At 52.4% G+C, this 16,018-nt stretch overlaps 2 protein-coding genes across 2 annotated transcripts in view; one reads left to right on the top strand and one right to left on the bottom strand.

The window, feature by feature from the left end:
• GPR107 (G protein-coupled receptor 107) overlaps positions 1-700 on the top strand; it is a 51,671-nt gene extending 50,971 nt beyond the window's left edge. The window contains exon 18 of the mRNA XM_065928248.1: positions 247-700. Coding sequence (XP_065784320.1) covers positions 247-343 — 97 coding nt within the window. The 3' untranslated portion in view covers positions 344-700. The remainder of the gene's footprint in view (positions 1-246) is intronic.
• The window catches only part of C3H9orf78 (chromosome 3 C9orf78 homolog), a 416,805-nt gene that overhangs the window by 250,050 nt on the left and 150,737 nt on the right, over positions 1-16,018 (bottom strand). The gene's annotated exons all lie outside the window — the stretch shown is intronic.

Raw genomic sequence — 16,018 nt, 5'->3', positions numbered from 1 at the left:
TCGGTGCCCGTCACGACAGTTCTGGGAAGTCGGGATCATGTTTATCCTACCGCACACGAGGGGGTCACGTGACCGGGCACGCTCTCACAGCTCAGCTCGCATTGAGCAGGCCAGGATTTGAACCCGGGTCTGTCCGACTTCAGAGCCAACGCCCCGCACCCCTGGTTGCTGCTGGGCTGCAGTGAGGACAGCCTTTTACTCAGAAGAGTGAGGTTTCCCTCATTTTTGTTTTTTTCCCTCACTCAGAGTGACGACGTCAGGGGTGATGGAGAGTATGAAGAAAGTCAAGAAGGTGACCAACGGCTCGGTGGAGCCGCAGGGCGACTGGGAAGGCAGCGCGTGAGGAGCGGCTCGGAGGGGCGCTGGCAGAGACTTTAATTTATTCGCAGTCCGGTTGGTCAGCGGGAGCGTCGGCCCCTCGCGACGGCGACACCGCAGAGCACGCGGCTGGAGCCGAGCGCCACGGAGACCCAACTTCTCACTCTTTTCTGGACGCCGGGTGCGCGCTGGTGACAGGCAGCCCGCATTCTCCTTCAGGTGGGAGTGGCGGGGAGGGAGTGTAAGAGGAGGCAGAGGAAAGGAAGCCTTTGTTTTTAATTTCTATTTCTGCTTTTTAATTGGGGAGCTCTTCAGGTAGACGCAGTTGTGACCCAGTGTGTAGCAGGGAGTGCTGGCGGTGGGGGACCCCGCGGGCCTGGGAAGGGGCAGAGAAGGCTGGGGCTGGGGGGGGCGAGTGTCACTGCATCTTCGGGGAGAAAACGGATGAGGTTATTTTACAAAGAAAGTCGAGACTCCGTGTAGCATGAGGAGCCTGCCCCGGGGCTCCTGGCCCCGAGTGTTGCCCCAGACCTTCGTCCCAAATTCTGAAAGTGACCGGGGGCAGTGGCTGTCCAAGGCCTGTGATGTTACCGTCCATCAGGGCCCTGCTGGTGGCAAACGGTTTCCTGCCTGATGGACGGACAGAAGTGTGTTTCTAGCTCAAAAAGCCGTCCCGGTAGGATTTCCCTGAAGCTCTGACTTCCCCCGGCAGCCCCGGGCAATGCCGTCACTGGCGGCCCTGGCCACTCTTCTCACAGCTGCCCCTGTTCTGTGTGGTCAGAAGAGGGGCAACGGGAAGGGCTTTCCTTCAAGAGCAGCTTGGGGCAGAGGGGTCCTGATGAAGCAGACCCTTCAGTCCAAGAATGCTTTCCCTGTGAGCCGGGTAGCACTCGCGAGCGGAGGAGTAGCGTGGACCTTGTCCCTGTATTTCAGGAGCAGGCATGTGAAGAAGTAGAGTGTGACTGGTGGTTTTACTCTCGGACTCTGGGGGTGGGGAACCCCTTTCAGGAATCTCAGCGAGGTTCTCTTCCAAACTTGCAGAGCATGCAGCTGAGCACGGGCGGGAACGGCACTGCTGCTCTGCTCAGAGCCGAGGCCTTTGGATAACGGGGTGAGCCCAGAGGGTCTGCCATGACCCGGGGTGTAGCAGGACTGGCCGGTCACCTCCCACTAAGGCTTCGGCTGCAGGGGCCCAAGACGGGGGCTGAGAGCGTGTCAAGAACACGGGGTGCTGGCCATGCGGGTGGCTCCTAGCGCCCATGTGTGTGTCAGAAGTCTGAGCCCTCCCCCGCCTCCTGAGTGTCAGATGGTGATGGCGGCTGGGGGTGGTCCTCAGACTGCTGGCCTGGAAGGGTCGATGAGAAGCCACAAGATTTAGGGGTGCCGCTCAGCAGCTCCGGTTTAGGAGCCTGAAGAGTCTCTACTGAGAAAGCTGTGGTTTTCCCTTCCCTGCGCCCTGGTCGCGTCCCGACTGACCACGAGGAAGCACGTGTCCCTTGTGCGCTCTTTGATATCCCCCCGTGCTCTCCTGGCACGACCTCCACGGGGCTCGGGCCCGGCCCAGCGTGGAGAGGAGCAAGCCCCTGGCCAGACCTTACCCCTCACCTTTCCACAGATATTTGCGGGGAGGTTCGTGTGTTCTGTCTTCAGAAGCCAGGAAAAATGCCATGAGTAGTATTATCTAAGGGACTTTTCTTTTTGAGTTAACTCAGAGCTGTGTGACAGGAGAAGGAAGCAGCCTGGAGAACGGGGGCATTTTTCCAGACTCCTCTCTTCCTGTGTAGACGCCATCCCCGCGCCTCAGGAATGTGTCTCCTGCCGTGGCCAAAACCCCCTCCAGTGCTCCCATCCGAAGGACGCATTTGCTGTTTGTCCTGTGAGCCGCTGTCTTTGATGAGGCCATAGACTTCTTGGCAGGAACCAAAGGTTTGAGGGACACCCCCTCTTCCCCCCACCCCACCCCCACCGTCCTGAGGGTCTCCACAGAGGTGTCTTCAGTTCATGGCCCGGAAACAGGGAAGAAAGTGCGTGCAGATGAGGGCATGTGTGTGGGCAGGCCCTGGCCCCCGCAGGCACAGGAGGGCGGGAGCCCCCAGGCTGGACCATCTTCAAAGCCGGTGTCCCCGCTCTGGGCGCCCCTAGGCTCACGGAAGGGCTGAGCCGGCTGCAGTTGTGCAGTCCTGACCCTTCAGGAGCAGGACGGCACGGGTGAGGGAAGGTGGTGGATCTGAAGTAAAAGTCAGGCCGTGGCCTTCCTAACAGGTGGGTCGTCTGCCCACCTCCTGTGTTAGAACTGGGAAGAAGGTTTGAAGTCAGGCCTATGATGAAGAAAAATCAAAACCCCAGTCTCGGACTGGGAAAGCAAGGTGGTGGTAGTTCAAGCGTTTTCAAAATTATTTAGACTCCTCGTCCTGTTCCATAAAAGTGTGGTTCTCCCTCTGTCACCTGAATGGCTGAGAGCAGTGTTCAACCCTCACCCTGGAGTGAGGATGAGGGGTTGGGGTCCAAAGCCAGGCATTCTCCCCAGCTGACAGCCGCTCCCTGCGGTCTCACGGTCAGAGCCTGCGCGGCCCGTGCTGGGCGCTGTCGGAGCGGTGAAGCCCTCCCTCTCAGTGTTGGAGGGATCGGGCAGAGAGGATTGTGTGCGTCAGGAGTGATCAGTGGTATTTATAGCTTCGCTTTCTGCCCCGGCTCCCCCAGTCTGCCTGCGAGAAGCACCCTTGCCTCTCTGAGAAACTGGCCATGGACCAGAAGCCACTGGCTGTGAGAGTTTGGGAGGTGAAGGATCTGCTTTCCTTTATTAAAGTCTGTATTGTGCTAGAAAATTACTTCTTGGACAGTAAGAAGAATCACCGATCTCTCCCACTTTTATTTTTATTTTTTGAAATCATCGATCTCTTAATCCCGGCTCTGAACGGTGGCCAAAGACTCCATTAGCCTATTTCTCTGTCCCTCGGTGCTGTAACATTTTAGCAGCAGTGCGTCCCCTGAACACACCTGCGGGCTCATTCTCTCGTAAGGAGAAGCTGGCTCAATCGTAAAAGACGGTTTCTCAGATCATAGCCTGAGCCCGCTTTTCTTTCCAGAAACCACTCTAGAGTAAAATTTACAGGTTTGTTTTTTTTTTCCCTTGGACATATCCAGCCAGCGAAGGCAGCACCCGGTCTCTTCATAATGCCGCCCCAGGGGGCTGTCAGGGCAAGGGGTCTGCTCCCTTGTTGGGACCTCCCCACGACCCACAGCCCTCTCCCCCCCACCCCTCCCCGCTGACCCTCTCCTCTCCCCCCCTTTTGGCCCAGGCTCTCAGTTCCACGTGGGCTCAGCCTGGGAACACAGGCTGAAGCCCTTGGTGCATTGCATCATTTTCTGCCAGCAGCTGTGAGAAGGATGTATTTTCCAAGCTCAGGAGAATTTTATCCCGAGAGCACATATGATCTCTTTCGACCATGTGTGATGTTCTGCCATCACGTGGAAACAGATGTCTTGTTTTAGTCCTCACTGACCAAGGAGCCCTGTCAGAGATGCTGGTTTTCACTGTGAGTGGCTCTGGCTGTCTCCCCGGTCCTGGAGCATTGCCTCCCGGGACCTGAGACAGTTTGCCCCTGTACCCCACAGAGCGCTGGGGCCGTTGGTGCTTCCTGCTGCCCGGCAGCTGAACTTCAGAGAGCCGGGGTCCTTGCCCACCCCTCCTCCTGCCCCACACCTCGCCTCACCCTTGCTTCCCTGACCCGCCCCAACCTTGAGCAGATTCAGAATCGGCTGAGTCCAGGGTGCCTATGGCCTGTGGCTTTTTTTTCTTCTTCTTCTTAAGAATTCAGTAAATGAATGGCTTCCCCACTGAAAAAGTTAAGTTAGATTTTGTCTTGATCCTTTTTGGTGTACCAGAAACAAATCACAGCAGACTTTGTAGATCTGCCCCTTTCTTCCGCTTTTCTGCCGGGTGTTTTCGGGCAGGAGGTCTTCAGAGCTTTGCCCGAGTTGATGCTAGTCCTTGTCACCTCCACCTGGAGCGCAGTTACTGATTGGCAAGCCGGACACTCTCCAGCTTCCCCCGGGGCCTCTCCTGTCACCTGGCGATGCACCCGCCCACTCTGCCCGGCGTGTGCCTCAAAGATAGTGTTTCTGGGACGTGGACACGCACCTCCCTTGCAGGGCTGTGCGAAGAAGCAGCCGGGGAGGGACAGGGAGGTGCCGGAGCCAGGATTCGCTTGCTGTCACACCAGGGACCTTTGGGCTTCCAGCCGTTTGGGAAGGGGGTCCCCGATGAAGTCAGTAAAGGTCAAGGTCAGACAGAATTTATCTCACTCCTAAGACAGCAAGCTTGTCTAGAAGCAGGGTCTGAGGTATGGTGGTGGGCAGACAGATCAGTCAGGGAGCCAGCCGTCAGCCTTCTTAGCATTTAAGACACTCATTACAAAAGGATCCAAAAATCCTGTCCACACAAGGGGGTTTCTTGACGCCTTAAGCAGCTTCTGCAGATCGTAAAATTGGATTTGCCTGGTCATGTGACCTCAAAAGAACTCAGACACATCCAATCCAGAAAATAAGTTTCATTTGGGGGAGAAAATGTCTGTAAATATTTTTTGCTTTCCAGGTTAGTTTGGGATGCAGAGGGCGTTGTCAGTATTTTTTTTTCTTTTTAAACGCTGATGATCATGAAGAGTATTTATGTAAACATATAACGGGTGGGGGTTCCAATCAGGATGATGTAGAGGATGGATTCTCTTGCTGTGACGCAAACATGTAAAATAAAGATTCTATGGCGGAAATGTATGTTTGTGATCCGAGCGAGTTGCCGACTCCTGACTGCTGTCTCTCCACCTCCCTCTTATCATTTTTTTCTTTGTGGTTTTTTGTTCATTAAATTAGTGAATGCCTCCCACTCGCTCCCTCTGACAATAGTGACACCTACTAGAGAAGTTACTGTGTCTTGGCAGATCTGTGCAGCTGCTACTGAAACTCAAGATGTGGCTGCCACCCCAGAGGCCCTGTCTTAGAACAGACAGGAGAGCAGCTGTAATTGACGAGGGTCCTGCCTCCACAGGGGCGGGGGTGCCTTCTGAGCCAGGGCCTGGGCGCTGCTGCCCCTGGAGGGGCGATGATGGCAGAGACCTGGGGCAGAGCCCACATTCCGACAGGCTTAGTTCTGCCTCCTTTCACGGCTGGTTACCCCACGTCAGAATCCAAACAACCCGGACTGCCCCGGTGGTCCAGTGGTTAAGAATCCGCCTGCCAGTGGCAGGGCACACAGGTTCCATCCCTGGTCTGGGAGGATTCCACGTGCCTGGGGGCAGCTAAGCCCAGGGGCCACAGCTACTGAGCCTGCACTCTAGAGTCCTCACGCTGCAATTACTGAAGCCCGCACACCTAGGGCCGGCACTCGGCAACAAGAGAAGCCACTGCAGTGAGAAGCCCTGTACTGCAATGAGGAGAAGCCTCCGCTTGCCACAGCTAGGAAAAGCTCACATGCAGCAGTAATGACCCAGTTTAGCCCCAAATTTAAAAAAAAAATTTTTTTTTTAAAAAAGAAGTATCAGAGGATATCCAAGATTTTAGACTCAGAGCATTTTTGGAAGTCATCTAATCCCAAACCCTTTATTTTACCAGAAGTATTCTAAATGGAGGTTTAACTTACATACAGTAAAATCAGACATCCAGTTGGATGAATTGTAACATGTGGAAACAGCTCCAGCCTCTCCCGTGACGGAGATGGAACATTTCCACGACCCCATAAAGGCCCCTGTGCCTCTCCTTGGCCCCCTCTCAACAGCTGCCACAGCCGCTGCTCTGAAGTCTGCGCCGTGGTTTGATCTGTCCTGGAACATCACATGCATGGGATCCCACTTGCGTGTATGGCATTTTCCATGCAGGAGATATCTATGACTTGTCCATTCAGATTCCTGACTTTAAAGCTGCAAAAATGGCCTGGACATGGTTGTGTCCCACCCTCCACCTCACCCACCCGCTGAGTGTCAGAGCTGAGAGGAGAACCCGGGTCTCCTGACTCCGACCTTGGGGTAATGAAGGTAAAGTCACGGGCCTCAGGCACTGCTGCTGTGCTGACAGTGACGTTCGAATGATCCTCTGTTCACTGTCTCACAGAAGGTCGGAACGAAGGCTTTGGGTCCTTGTCCTCTGGCCCAGATTTTCTAGTTACTGGCCATGCCTCGACCGCAGCCCCTTCCTGACACTACCCAGGCCTTGGGTTATCAGGGGTATCTGTGGAATGAAGCCTGAGGAGAAGGGACAGCTTAGGAGTCAGGTGAGGCTGTCAAGAGCACGGGGTGCTGAGGCAGGAAGGGGACAGCTGAGGGAAGGTGCGGCAAGGACCCGGGGACTGTCACCCAGTGCATCTCAGACCTGAGCAAGCGTGAGTCCCCCCAGAGGGCCCAGGGCTTCCGATTCAGTAGGTCTCCAGGCCCAAGAGGTTGCATTGCTAACAAACTCCTAGGCGATGCTGCCTCAGCTGGTGCCAGGCCACACCTCAGGAGCCCAGCTCCCTGGTCGAGACCTGCCCCAGGAGTTCATGGGGTTGAGTGCCCACCCATGCAGGCTCCTGCTGGAACCACAGCAGTGAGATGGCATCCTGTCTCTGGGCCCACCTGGCGGGGTTGTAGCGGTACTCGGGAGGAGGGTGCAGGCAGGGGCTAGGGGGCCGCTGAACCACTCCCCTCCATCAGAAGAGGGAGGCTTCCTCCTCCCCGGTTAGAATCACAGCTGTCTGAGCTCGACTACGCATGAGCCTCACAGGCTGCAGAAGACACTACCTGGACCCTCTACCTCGGCGTGCTGCTCAGGGGCAAGAAGGCCCGTGCTGGTGGGTCTGAGCCGCCTTCTGGCTTCTCTCATGAGCTGGTTGAAGAGGGCCGACCCAGATCTGCCGGCCAAGAGCAGCCCACTGCCCCCAGGAGCCTGTGGAGTCCTCCCAGTGCCCACGTGGGCTGCTTCTGTGTGGCAACCGCCTCCTCTGGACGCTGTGCCCTTGCCTGGAATCCGTGAGGTCAGCAGGTGGAGAGCTGCACAGTCCTTCAGGCTGTGCGACAACACGGCTGCTAAGTGAGGTGAGAAAGCGCTGACTTCCCGCAGACCCGAGCTGTCCCCGGCTTGAGCTGTGTGCCCAGCGGGCACTGCTGAACATCCATCCAGCCCTCACGCTGACCTGGCCCTGCACATGGGGAGCAGCTGCCTGCGTGGTTTGGGGGCTCGATTTTATGGGGTCGTGCCCCTCGCAGGAGCCGCACCCTACACCTAGTCCTTCCCAGCTGCCAGGGATGCTTACCTTCATAAAAACTGAGGAGACTGCTCGTGGGAACATGCAGAACTGAGCTTGAATCTCTGCATCAGCCATTCTCAATTATGCACGTAGCATGCGTCTCATTCGGGTCTTGGGCTCTAGTCTTCCAGGCTCAATAAGGGCTGAAAGCACGGAATAACACCGGTATTTGCAGAACTACAATATAAATAGTTTGTCTGGCTCCCACTGCCTGATGAGAGAGCAGTGGCAGGGGATGGTGCGTGGGGTAGAGTTGAGCACGTAACCATGGCCCCTGCTTCCTCCCCTCTTTCCTCCCACCCTTTCCAGTTTAACTGACCCCTTCCCACCAGCAATACAGCTTGTTCAAGTTTTTCCCATTAACAACTAAGTCTCCCCAGGCTGAGCAGCAGCCCCCAACCCCCACTTACAGGGCAAGCTTCTTGGCTCTGCTTCTTTCCCTCCCAGGCACAGTGGTCAACATCTGCTGGCCAGTGCAGGAGGCGCGGGTTTGATCCCTGGGTCAGGAAGATCCCCTGGGAAAGGGAATCGCTACCCACCCCAGGATTCCTGCCTGGAAAATCCCATGGACAGAGGGGCCTGGTGGGCTACAGTCCGTGGGGTCGCAAATGAATTGGACACAACTGAGTGTGTGCATACACATTCGCACACACATCCAACTCAGTGCAGTCTGGGTTCCATTGGCCGACGTCTCCTGCAGTCTTTGAGGCTGGGTTATTACCTGCCGTGACTTTAGCAGCGTGTGGCACCGTGGGACTCTCCCGCCTGGAGGCCTCACCTTCGGCTTTCTTCTCCAGCTACTTGGCCCCAGTTGGCTTCCTGTGTCCATCCATTTGGTGTTGGCTTCTCGGCCACTGCCCAGCTGTCTTTTCCTGCTCTCTGACGCCCAGGATTTTATTTCCAGCCTAGAGCTACCCTGAGCTACTAATGGCTTATTCAGCTGCCTCTGAAACTGGTGGCTTTTTTTTGTTATTGTTGTGCCTCGTGGCTTATGGAACTTTTTTGTTCCCCAACAGGGATTGAACCCAGGTACTTGGCAGAAAGAGTGCTAAGTCCTAGCCACTAGACTGCCAGGAATTAATTCCCTTCCTTCGGCTTGTTTTAAAGGTACTTCAAAGCCACACTTTCAGAATGAAATTACCATGACGCCACCGACCGCTAATCCTGGCAAATGTGATCCAGGCCAAAAATTTAGGGCCTTACCCTTTTTTGTTGTTGTTGTTCATTTAAAAAACATTTGATTGAAAGATAGTTGATTTACAATGTTGTATTCATTTGAGGTGTCCAGCAAAGTGAATCAGTTATACATACACACATATCTGCTCTTTTTTAGATTCTTTTCCCACATGAGGCCATTATAGAGTTCCGAGTAGTATCCCCTGTTACCTATTTTATATATCGTGGGGCGTATGGGCCTTATCCCTGATATTTTCTTTTCTCCCACCCCATCCTGTGGCTCAAGCCCACCCATTTCTCTTTCCCCACTTGGCCAGGCCAGCCACGCACGCCTATCACCTGGATTACAGCATCAGCTGCTGCCTCGTGGCTGGTGACCTGGCCTCCAGCCTTGCCCCACGCCCAGGCTTTGCCGCCGTGACTGCCTGCTGTGTGAAGCTTGGAGGTGCAAAAGCAAGCAAGAAGGATGCAAGGTCAGTGTACAAAAGCCAACTCTTTCTATACACTTGGAATGAACAGTCCATACAATGAAAGTAAAGCATTTCCGTTTACAATTGCATCAAAAAGAATAAAACAGATAAATGTAACAGAAGTGTAAAATTATACTCTGAAAATGAAAGCATTGAAAGAAATTAGTGAAAGTCACTTGGTCATCGCCGACTCTTTGTGACCCCATGGACTATACAGTCCGTGGAATTTTCTGGGCCAGAATACTGGAGTGGTTAGCTGTTCTCTTCCCCAGGGGATCTTCCCAACCCAGGGACTGAACCCAGGTCTCCCACATGGATTCTTTACCAGCTGAGCCACCAGGGAAGCCCTGAAAGAAATTAAAGACGACTTAAATAGAGTCGCTTAGATAGCAAAGAGATCCAACCAGTCCATCCTAAAGGAAATCAGTCCTGAATATTCATTGGAAGGACTGATGCTGAAGCTGACACTCCAATACTTTGGCCACCAGATGTGAAGAACTGACTCATTGGAAAAGACCCTAATGCTGGGAAATATTGAAGGTGGGAGGAGAAGGGGACGACAGAGGATGAGATGGATGGCATCACCGACTTAATGGACATGAGTTTGAGCAAGCTCTGGAAGTTGGTGATGGACAGGGAAGGCTGACATGCTGCAGTCCACGGGGTCGCAGAGAGTCGGACACGACTAAGCAACTAAACTGAACTGAAATAAATAGCAATCTCATACTCATGGATCAGGAAACAATATTGTTAAAGAGGACAATACTCCCCAAATTGATCTTAGAATTCAGTGTAATCCCTACCCAAATCCCAGCAGCTTTCTTTGCAGAGGTTCACAAGTTGTTCTTCAAATTCATGTGCAAATTCGAGGAATCCATAGAAGCAGAATATGCCTGCAATGCAGGAGACCAGAGTTCAGTCCTTGGGTTATGAAAATCCCCTGGAGAAGGGAATGGCCACCCACTCCAGTATTCTTGCTTGGAGAATTCCATGGACAGGGGAGCCTGGCAGGTTACAGTCCAAGGGGTCACAAAGAATTGGACACAACTGAGTGACTAACCCTTTCATAATAGCCAGAACAATCTTGAAAAAGAAGAACAAATCTGATGGACTCACATTTCTCAATTTCAAAACATACTACAAAGCTGTCATGATCAAGAGAATGTGGTATTGGTATAAGTATGAATGTATAGCTCAGTAATATAAAATAGAAAGTCCTGAAATAAACCCAAACATTTATGACAAGGGTTCCAAAACCATTTAATTCGAACTGAAAAGGATCTCCCCTGCCCCCCAACCAATGCTGCTAAGGAAAACTGGATATTCACATGTAGAAAGTAAATTTATAACCTTACCTCACACCATATACCCAAATTACCTCAATGGATCATACACTTGAAACTATAAAACTCTTACAAGAGAACATGGGGTAATTCTTTATGACCTTGTATTAGGCAATGGTTTCTTACCTATGACACCAAAGACAAGCAACAAATAAAGGTAAACTGTAGTTGATGAAAATGAAAACTTATGTGCTTCAAAGGGCATCATCAAGAAACTGAAAAGACAACCCGAATATTAGCAAATTATATATCTGAGAATTGTCTTGTTTCCAGGATGTATGAAGAACTCATATGACTCAATAAAAAGATAACCCATTTTTTTAAATGGGCAAAAGATCTGAATAGGCATTTGGCTTCACATAATAATTTCAATGTTCATTTGTGACATGTCTCAGAATTTCATCCTTTTTTAAGAATGGGTCATATTCCGTTTTATATACACACTCAACATGCCATATCTCGTTTATCCGTTCATCCACTGATGAACACTTGGATTGCTCCCACTTTTTGGTTATTGTGAACATGGGTGCACAGGCATCTATTAAGTCTCTGTTTTCAACTCTTTTAAGTATGTACCCAGAAGTGTATCGCTGGAGCATATGGTAGTTTTGTATATAAACTTTTGGGGAACTGCCATACTGTTGTCCACAATAGCTGTACCATTTTACGTTCCCTTTGGTAGTACATAAGAATGCCAGTTTCTCCAGAAGTGTTCTTTGCCATCATTTGTTATTTCCTGTGTTATTTTGTTTTTATCATAGCCATCATAATAGTTGTAGTTTGGTTTCTCACTGTGGTCTTGATTAGGGTTAGGCTTCCCTGGTAGATCCAGTGCTAAAGAATCTGCTGGCCAATGCAGGAGATGCAGGAGACCTGGGTTCGATCCCTGGGTCAGGAAGATTACCTGGAGAAGGAAATGGCAACCCACTCCACTATTCTTGCATGGGAAATCCCGTGCAGAAAAGCCTGACAGGCTGTAGTCCATGGGGTCGCAAAGAATTGCCCAAGACTGAGCACGCACGCACACATGTAGTCTTGGTTTACTTTTCCCTAATGCTGAGCATCTTTTCTGTGGTTGTTGGTCATTTGTTATCTTCTTCAGAGAAATGTCTATTCAATGTCTACCCATTTTAATTTGGTTTTATTTATACATACCATGTTGGGCTTCCCAGGTGGTGCTAGTGGTAAAGAACCCTTCTGCTAATGCAGGAGATATAAGAGATGTGGTGTCTTTGAAAAAGCTATGGTTTTTCCAGTAGTCATGTATAGATGTGAGGGTTGGACCGTAAAGAAGGCTGTGCGCCAAAGAATTGATGCTTTTGAACTGTGGTGTTGGAGAAGACTCTTGAGAGTCCCTTGAATTGCAAAGAGATTCAACCAGTCCATCCTAAAGGAAGTCAGTCCTGAGTATTCATTGGAAGGACTAATGCTGAAGCTGAAACTCCAATACTTTCGCCACCTGATGCAAAGGGCTGACTCATTAGAGAAGACCGTGATGCTGGGAAAGACTGAAAGCAGGAGGAGAAGGGGATAACAGAAGATGAGATAGTTGGATGGTATCACTGACTCAATGGACATGAGTTTGAGTAAGCTCCGGGAGTTGGTGATGGACAAGGAAGCCTGGAATGCTGCAGTCCATGGGGTTTCAAAGAGTCGGACACAACTGAGCAACTGAACTGAACTGAACTGAACATGGTCAGACAGCACCCAGATCTGTGTATTGATAATTACAGCACAAAAAAGCAATGTGAGGGACTTCGCCTGCTGCCTCTCACACTTTTATCTCCTCTTTTCTATCCCATACTGGAACCTCAGGTTTCTCAGACTTGTGGTGTGGGTGAGACTGACCCCATACTCCCAGCTCTAAGCTTGAAGCTCAACTGGTTTAGACTGATCAGCACGTCCCTTGTCTCTCCACCCCACCATATAGATTGGTTGGCAGGGGAGGAAGTGGGTCACTTTCAGCAAGATGCAAACACCAAGTGGGCCGCGTAAACTGCCATCTGCAGCAGGTTGGAGAACCGTCCCAGTGCTGAGGATGCAGAGCCAGAAGTGGAGAGGGGAAACCCAGATCCTCTCAGAGCCTGTATGCCCGGATCAAGCCTTGCCCGAGGGCAGATCCTGCTGGATTCCTGAGTTACATGAGTCAATAAAGTTCCCTTTATGTTTTAGCCAGTTTTGTTGTAGTTCAGTCAGTCATGTCTGACTTTTTGTGACCCCATAAACCACAGCACGCCAGGCTTCCCTGTCCTTCCCATCTCCCAGAGTTTGCTCAAACTCATGTCCATTGAGTCAGTGATGCCAGCCAACCATCTCATCCTCTGTCACCGCTTTCTCCTCCTGCCTTCAATCTTTCCCAGCATCAGGGTCTTTCCCAATGAGTCGGCTCATCACATCAGGTGGCCAAAGTATTGGAGCTTCAGCTTCAGCATCAGTCCTCCCAATGAATATTCAGGATTGATTTCCTATAGGATTGACTGGTTTGATCTCCTTGAGTCCAAAGGACTCTCAAGAGTCTTCCCCAGCACTGCAGTTGGAGTGCATCAATTATTAGCCGGTTTAGGTCAGGTTTTCTGGTACTATAAAGAGCTCCAGCAGATGAACACTCTGACAGAAGGGATGCACAAGGGATCAGGACGTCCTGAGGAACTTTGCAGTCTCCCTGGAGGGTTCTGGAAGTCTCCCTGGAAAATGTTGGGGCAGAATTCTGAGACAAGAAGGGGGAGGGTGGAAGGGCTGTCATGGCGGGGGTCGGGGATGGTTTATACCAAGTGTCCTTCCTAGGAATCTGCTAATGACATTCATTCATCACGGGTGCCCTGAAGGCAGGCAGCCAGGTGGAACTTCAGGAGCCTTGACCCCAGACAATATTGAGAACACAAGAGGGGCCCCGCCTGGTTCCACAGAAGCAGCAGACAAGGTGAGTTCCCAGGGGCAGCTGACCTCCTCACGGCCACACAGCAAGTGCCGGGCTCAGAGCCCAGCTGTGCTGTCTCCTGGGGTGAGTCCTTTCCACGCATCAATCTGAGTTTTGACCAGAAGCAGCAAGACTTCCATGGCTGCTGCTGTCGCTCAGTCGTTCAGTCGTACCTGACTCTTCGTGACCCTGTGGACCGCAGCACGTCAGGCTTCCCTGTCTTCCACTCTCTCCTGGAGTTTGTTTAAACTCATGTCCGTTGAGTCGGTGATGCCATCCAACCATCTCATCCTCTGTCGCCCCCTTCTCCTTTTGCCCTCAGTCTTGCCCAGCATCAAGGTCTTTTCCAGTGATTCGATGCTTTGCATCAAGTGGCCAAAGTATTGGAGCTTCAGCTTCAGCGTCAGTCCTTCCGATGAATATTCAGGGTTGATTTCCTTTAGGATGGTCTGGTTTGATCTTTAAAATTGATTTCCTTGATTTGGAGCGAAAGCTCGTTTACCCCTTCTGGGATTCGCATGCAGGCTCTTCTGCCCACCCAGCATATCCGTGGCCCTCAGTCGTGGGGCTCCTACCTTTGCCTGGTCCAGGCCTCATAAAACCCATTAGCAGGTGGCCTCATGGATTTTCAGTCGTTTTACCTCCCAGTAATGAGTGTCTCCAGGCCCCTATGAACCGTTCTTAGCACAGAGCATCCAGAGGCCGTGCCAGGTGATTCAGACAGAATTATTAACAAGGCTTTATTTACTCCTCCAGAGCGGCCTGCCGGGAGACCCAGCCACGCAGCAGACCGGGGAGAACCTCGGGCCACACGGGCAGTCAGGGGCCAAGTCCTTACAGGACCTCCCCCGCCACCCCTTAGACTGCACTGACTTCCACGGTCTTCCAGGCTAAGGGCCAAGCCTCGCGCTTGGAGACAAGTCACCCCAGAGCCGGCAGCCCGTTTGGAAGGAGCCGGAAGTGACAGCTCCCTTTCCCTCTGGTTCGCTGCCTTCAGTCTGTCCCCAGGCCCGAGGCTCCAGGGCACTCTGCCGTCAGCTGGGTGTTGGCAGGTGTCCTTCGAGTAGAGAGAGGAGTCAGAGAACCACAAGAAGCAGGAGCTGCCGGGCTGGGAGGAGGCGAGAGAGGCCACTTCCATGGACCCGCGGGTCTTTTCTGCTTTCCCGCCCCCAGCCTGGGAGCCAGCCAGCTGCCAGCGATGTGGTGCTTGGGTGGGTATGTTTCTGGATGCGGTCTCAGAGTGGAGGCGGGGGGCAGAGGGGAGGAGGGATGTCCCCTTCCTGGCCCCCAGCCCATATTTAACCCACTGGGGCTTGGCAGGGGGCAGGCTGGATGTCAGCCCTAGAAGCATTTCAGAGTCAGGAGAAGCAGAGGCCATTCTCTTATAAATGAAGGTGCAAAGAGATGGGGAGTCCAGGAAAGACAGTTCTAGAACTCCACCTCCAAGCTCTCAGCCCTGTGCCCCCACCTCCCAGAGCGGCTGGTCCTATATTCTAATGCATAGCATTCAGTTCCCAGAACCCACACAAAGACCTCCTATGACCCCCCGGCCCCGCCCAGTGGGTTGGGCTTCGAAGGGCAGGCAAGGATCCCGTACTGGGCATAGAGCCCTGGGTCAGGCACCCTCGGCCAGCGGTCAGTGAGGTAATGTGGGAGCATGGTCTACACATTGACCTGTTAGTGATGGCCCAGCGGCCGTGGAGACTGAGAGCTTTCAAGATGCACAGCTGATGATCACCCACTGCTTGCTGGACCCCAAGGGGTGATGTCAGGCTGCCTCCCCAAAATGTCAGAGGCCAAGCAGATGCAGCCCTCCTGGCCCCCCAGAGGTTTTGGAGGAAGAGGCTTTGCAGAGGTGGCGGTGCTTGCTTATTCATGCCTCAGTGGGTGCGTGCATGCCAAGTCACTTTAGTCATATTGGACTCTGCGACCCCATGGACTGTGGCCCACCAGGCTCCTCTGGCCACAGGATTCTCCAGGCAAGAATACTGGAGTGGGTTGCCATGCCCTCCTCCAGGGGATCTTCCTGACCCAGGGATGGAACCCGAGTCTCATGTCTCCTGTGCTGGTAGGTTGGTTCTTTATCAGTGGCGCCACCTGGGAAGCCCCCTGCCTTAGTGGCCATGGTAGTTAGTTGCTCAGTCATGTCTGACTCTGTGATCCCATGGACTGTAGCCCGCCAGGCTCTTCTGTCCATGGGATTCTCCAGGTAGAATACTGGAGTGGGTTGCCATTCCCTTCTCCAGAGGATCTTCCCAACCCAGGGGTTGAACCCGGGTCTTTGAGCTACAGGGAAGACCTACCATACCTTTAGTAGGTAGTCCCAAATTGTGTGGATGCCCTGCCTTCTGCCGGCATCAGTGAGCCCTAAAGCCAAGCAGTTACAGAAGATGGGTCTCAGCAGAGCACACGTGTCTTTGTTCTCAGATTTCAGGATTTTTAAAAGTTTTTATTTTAAAATGTGTTTATTTTTAATCGAAGGATAGTTGCTTTACAGTTTTGTGTTGGTTTCTGCCAAGCA

The sequence above is a fragment of the Muntiacus reevesi genome, chromosome 3 (genome assembly GCF_963930625.1).
Source record: "Muntiacus reevesi chromosome 3, mMunRee1.1, whole genome shotgun sequence".
Taxonomy (NCBI): domain Eukaryota; kingdom Metazoa; phylum Chordata; class Mammalia; order Artiodactyla; family Cervidae; genus Muntiacus; species Muntiacus reevesi.
The sequence above is the reverse complement of the archived record's forward strand: the minus strand, read 5'-3'. Positions and strand labels throughout refer to the sequence as shown.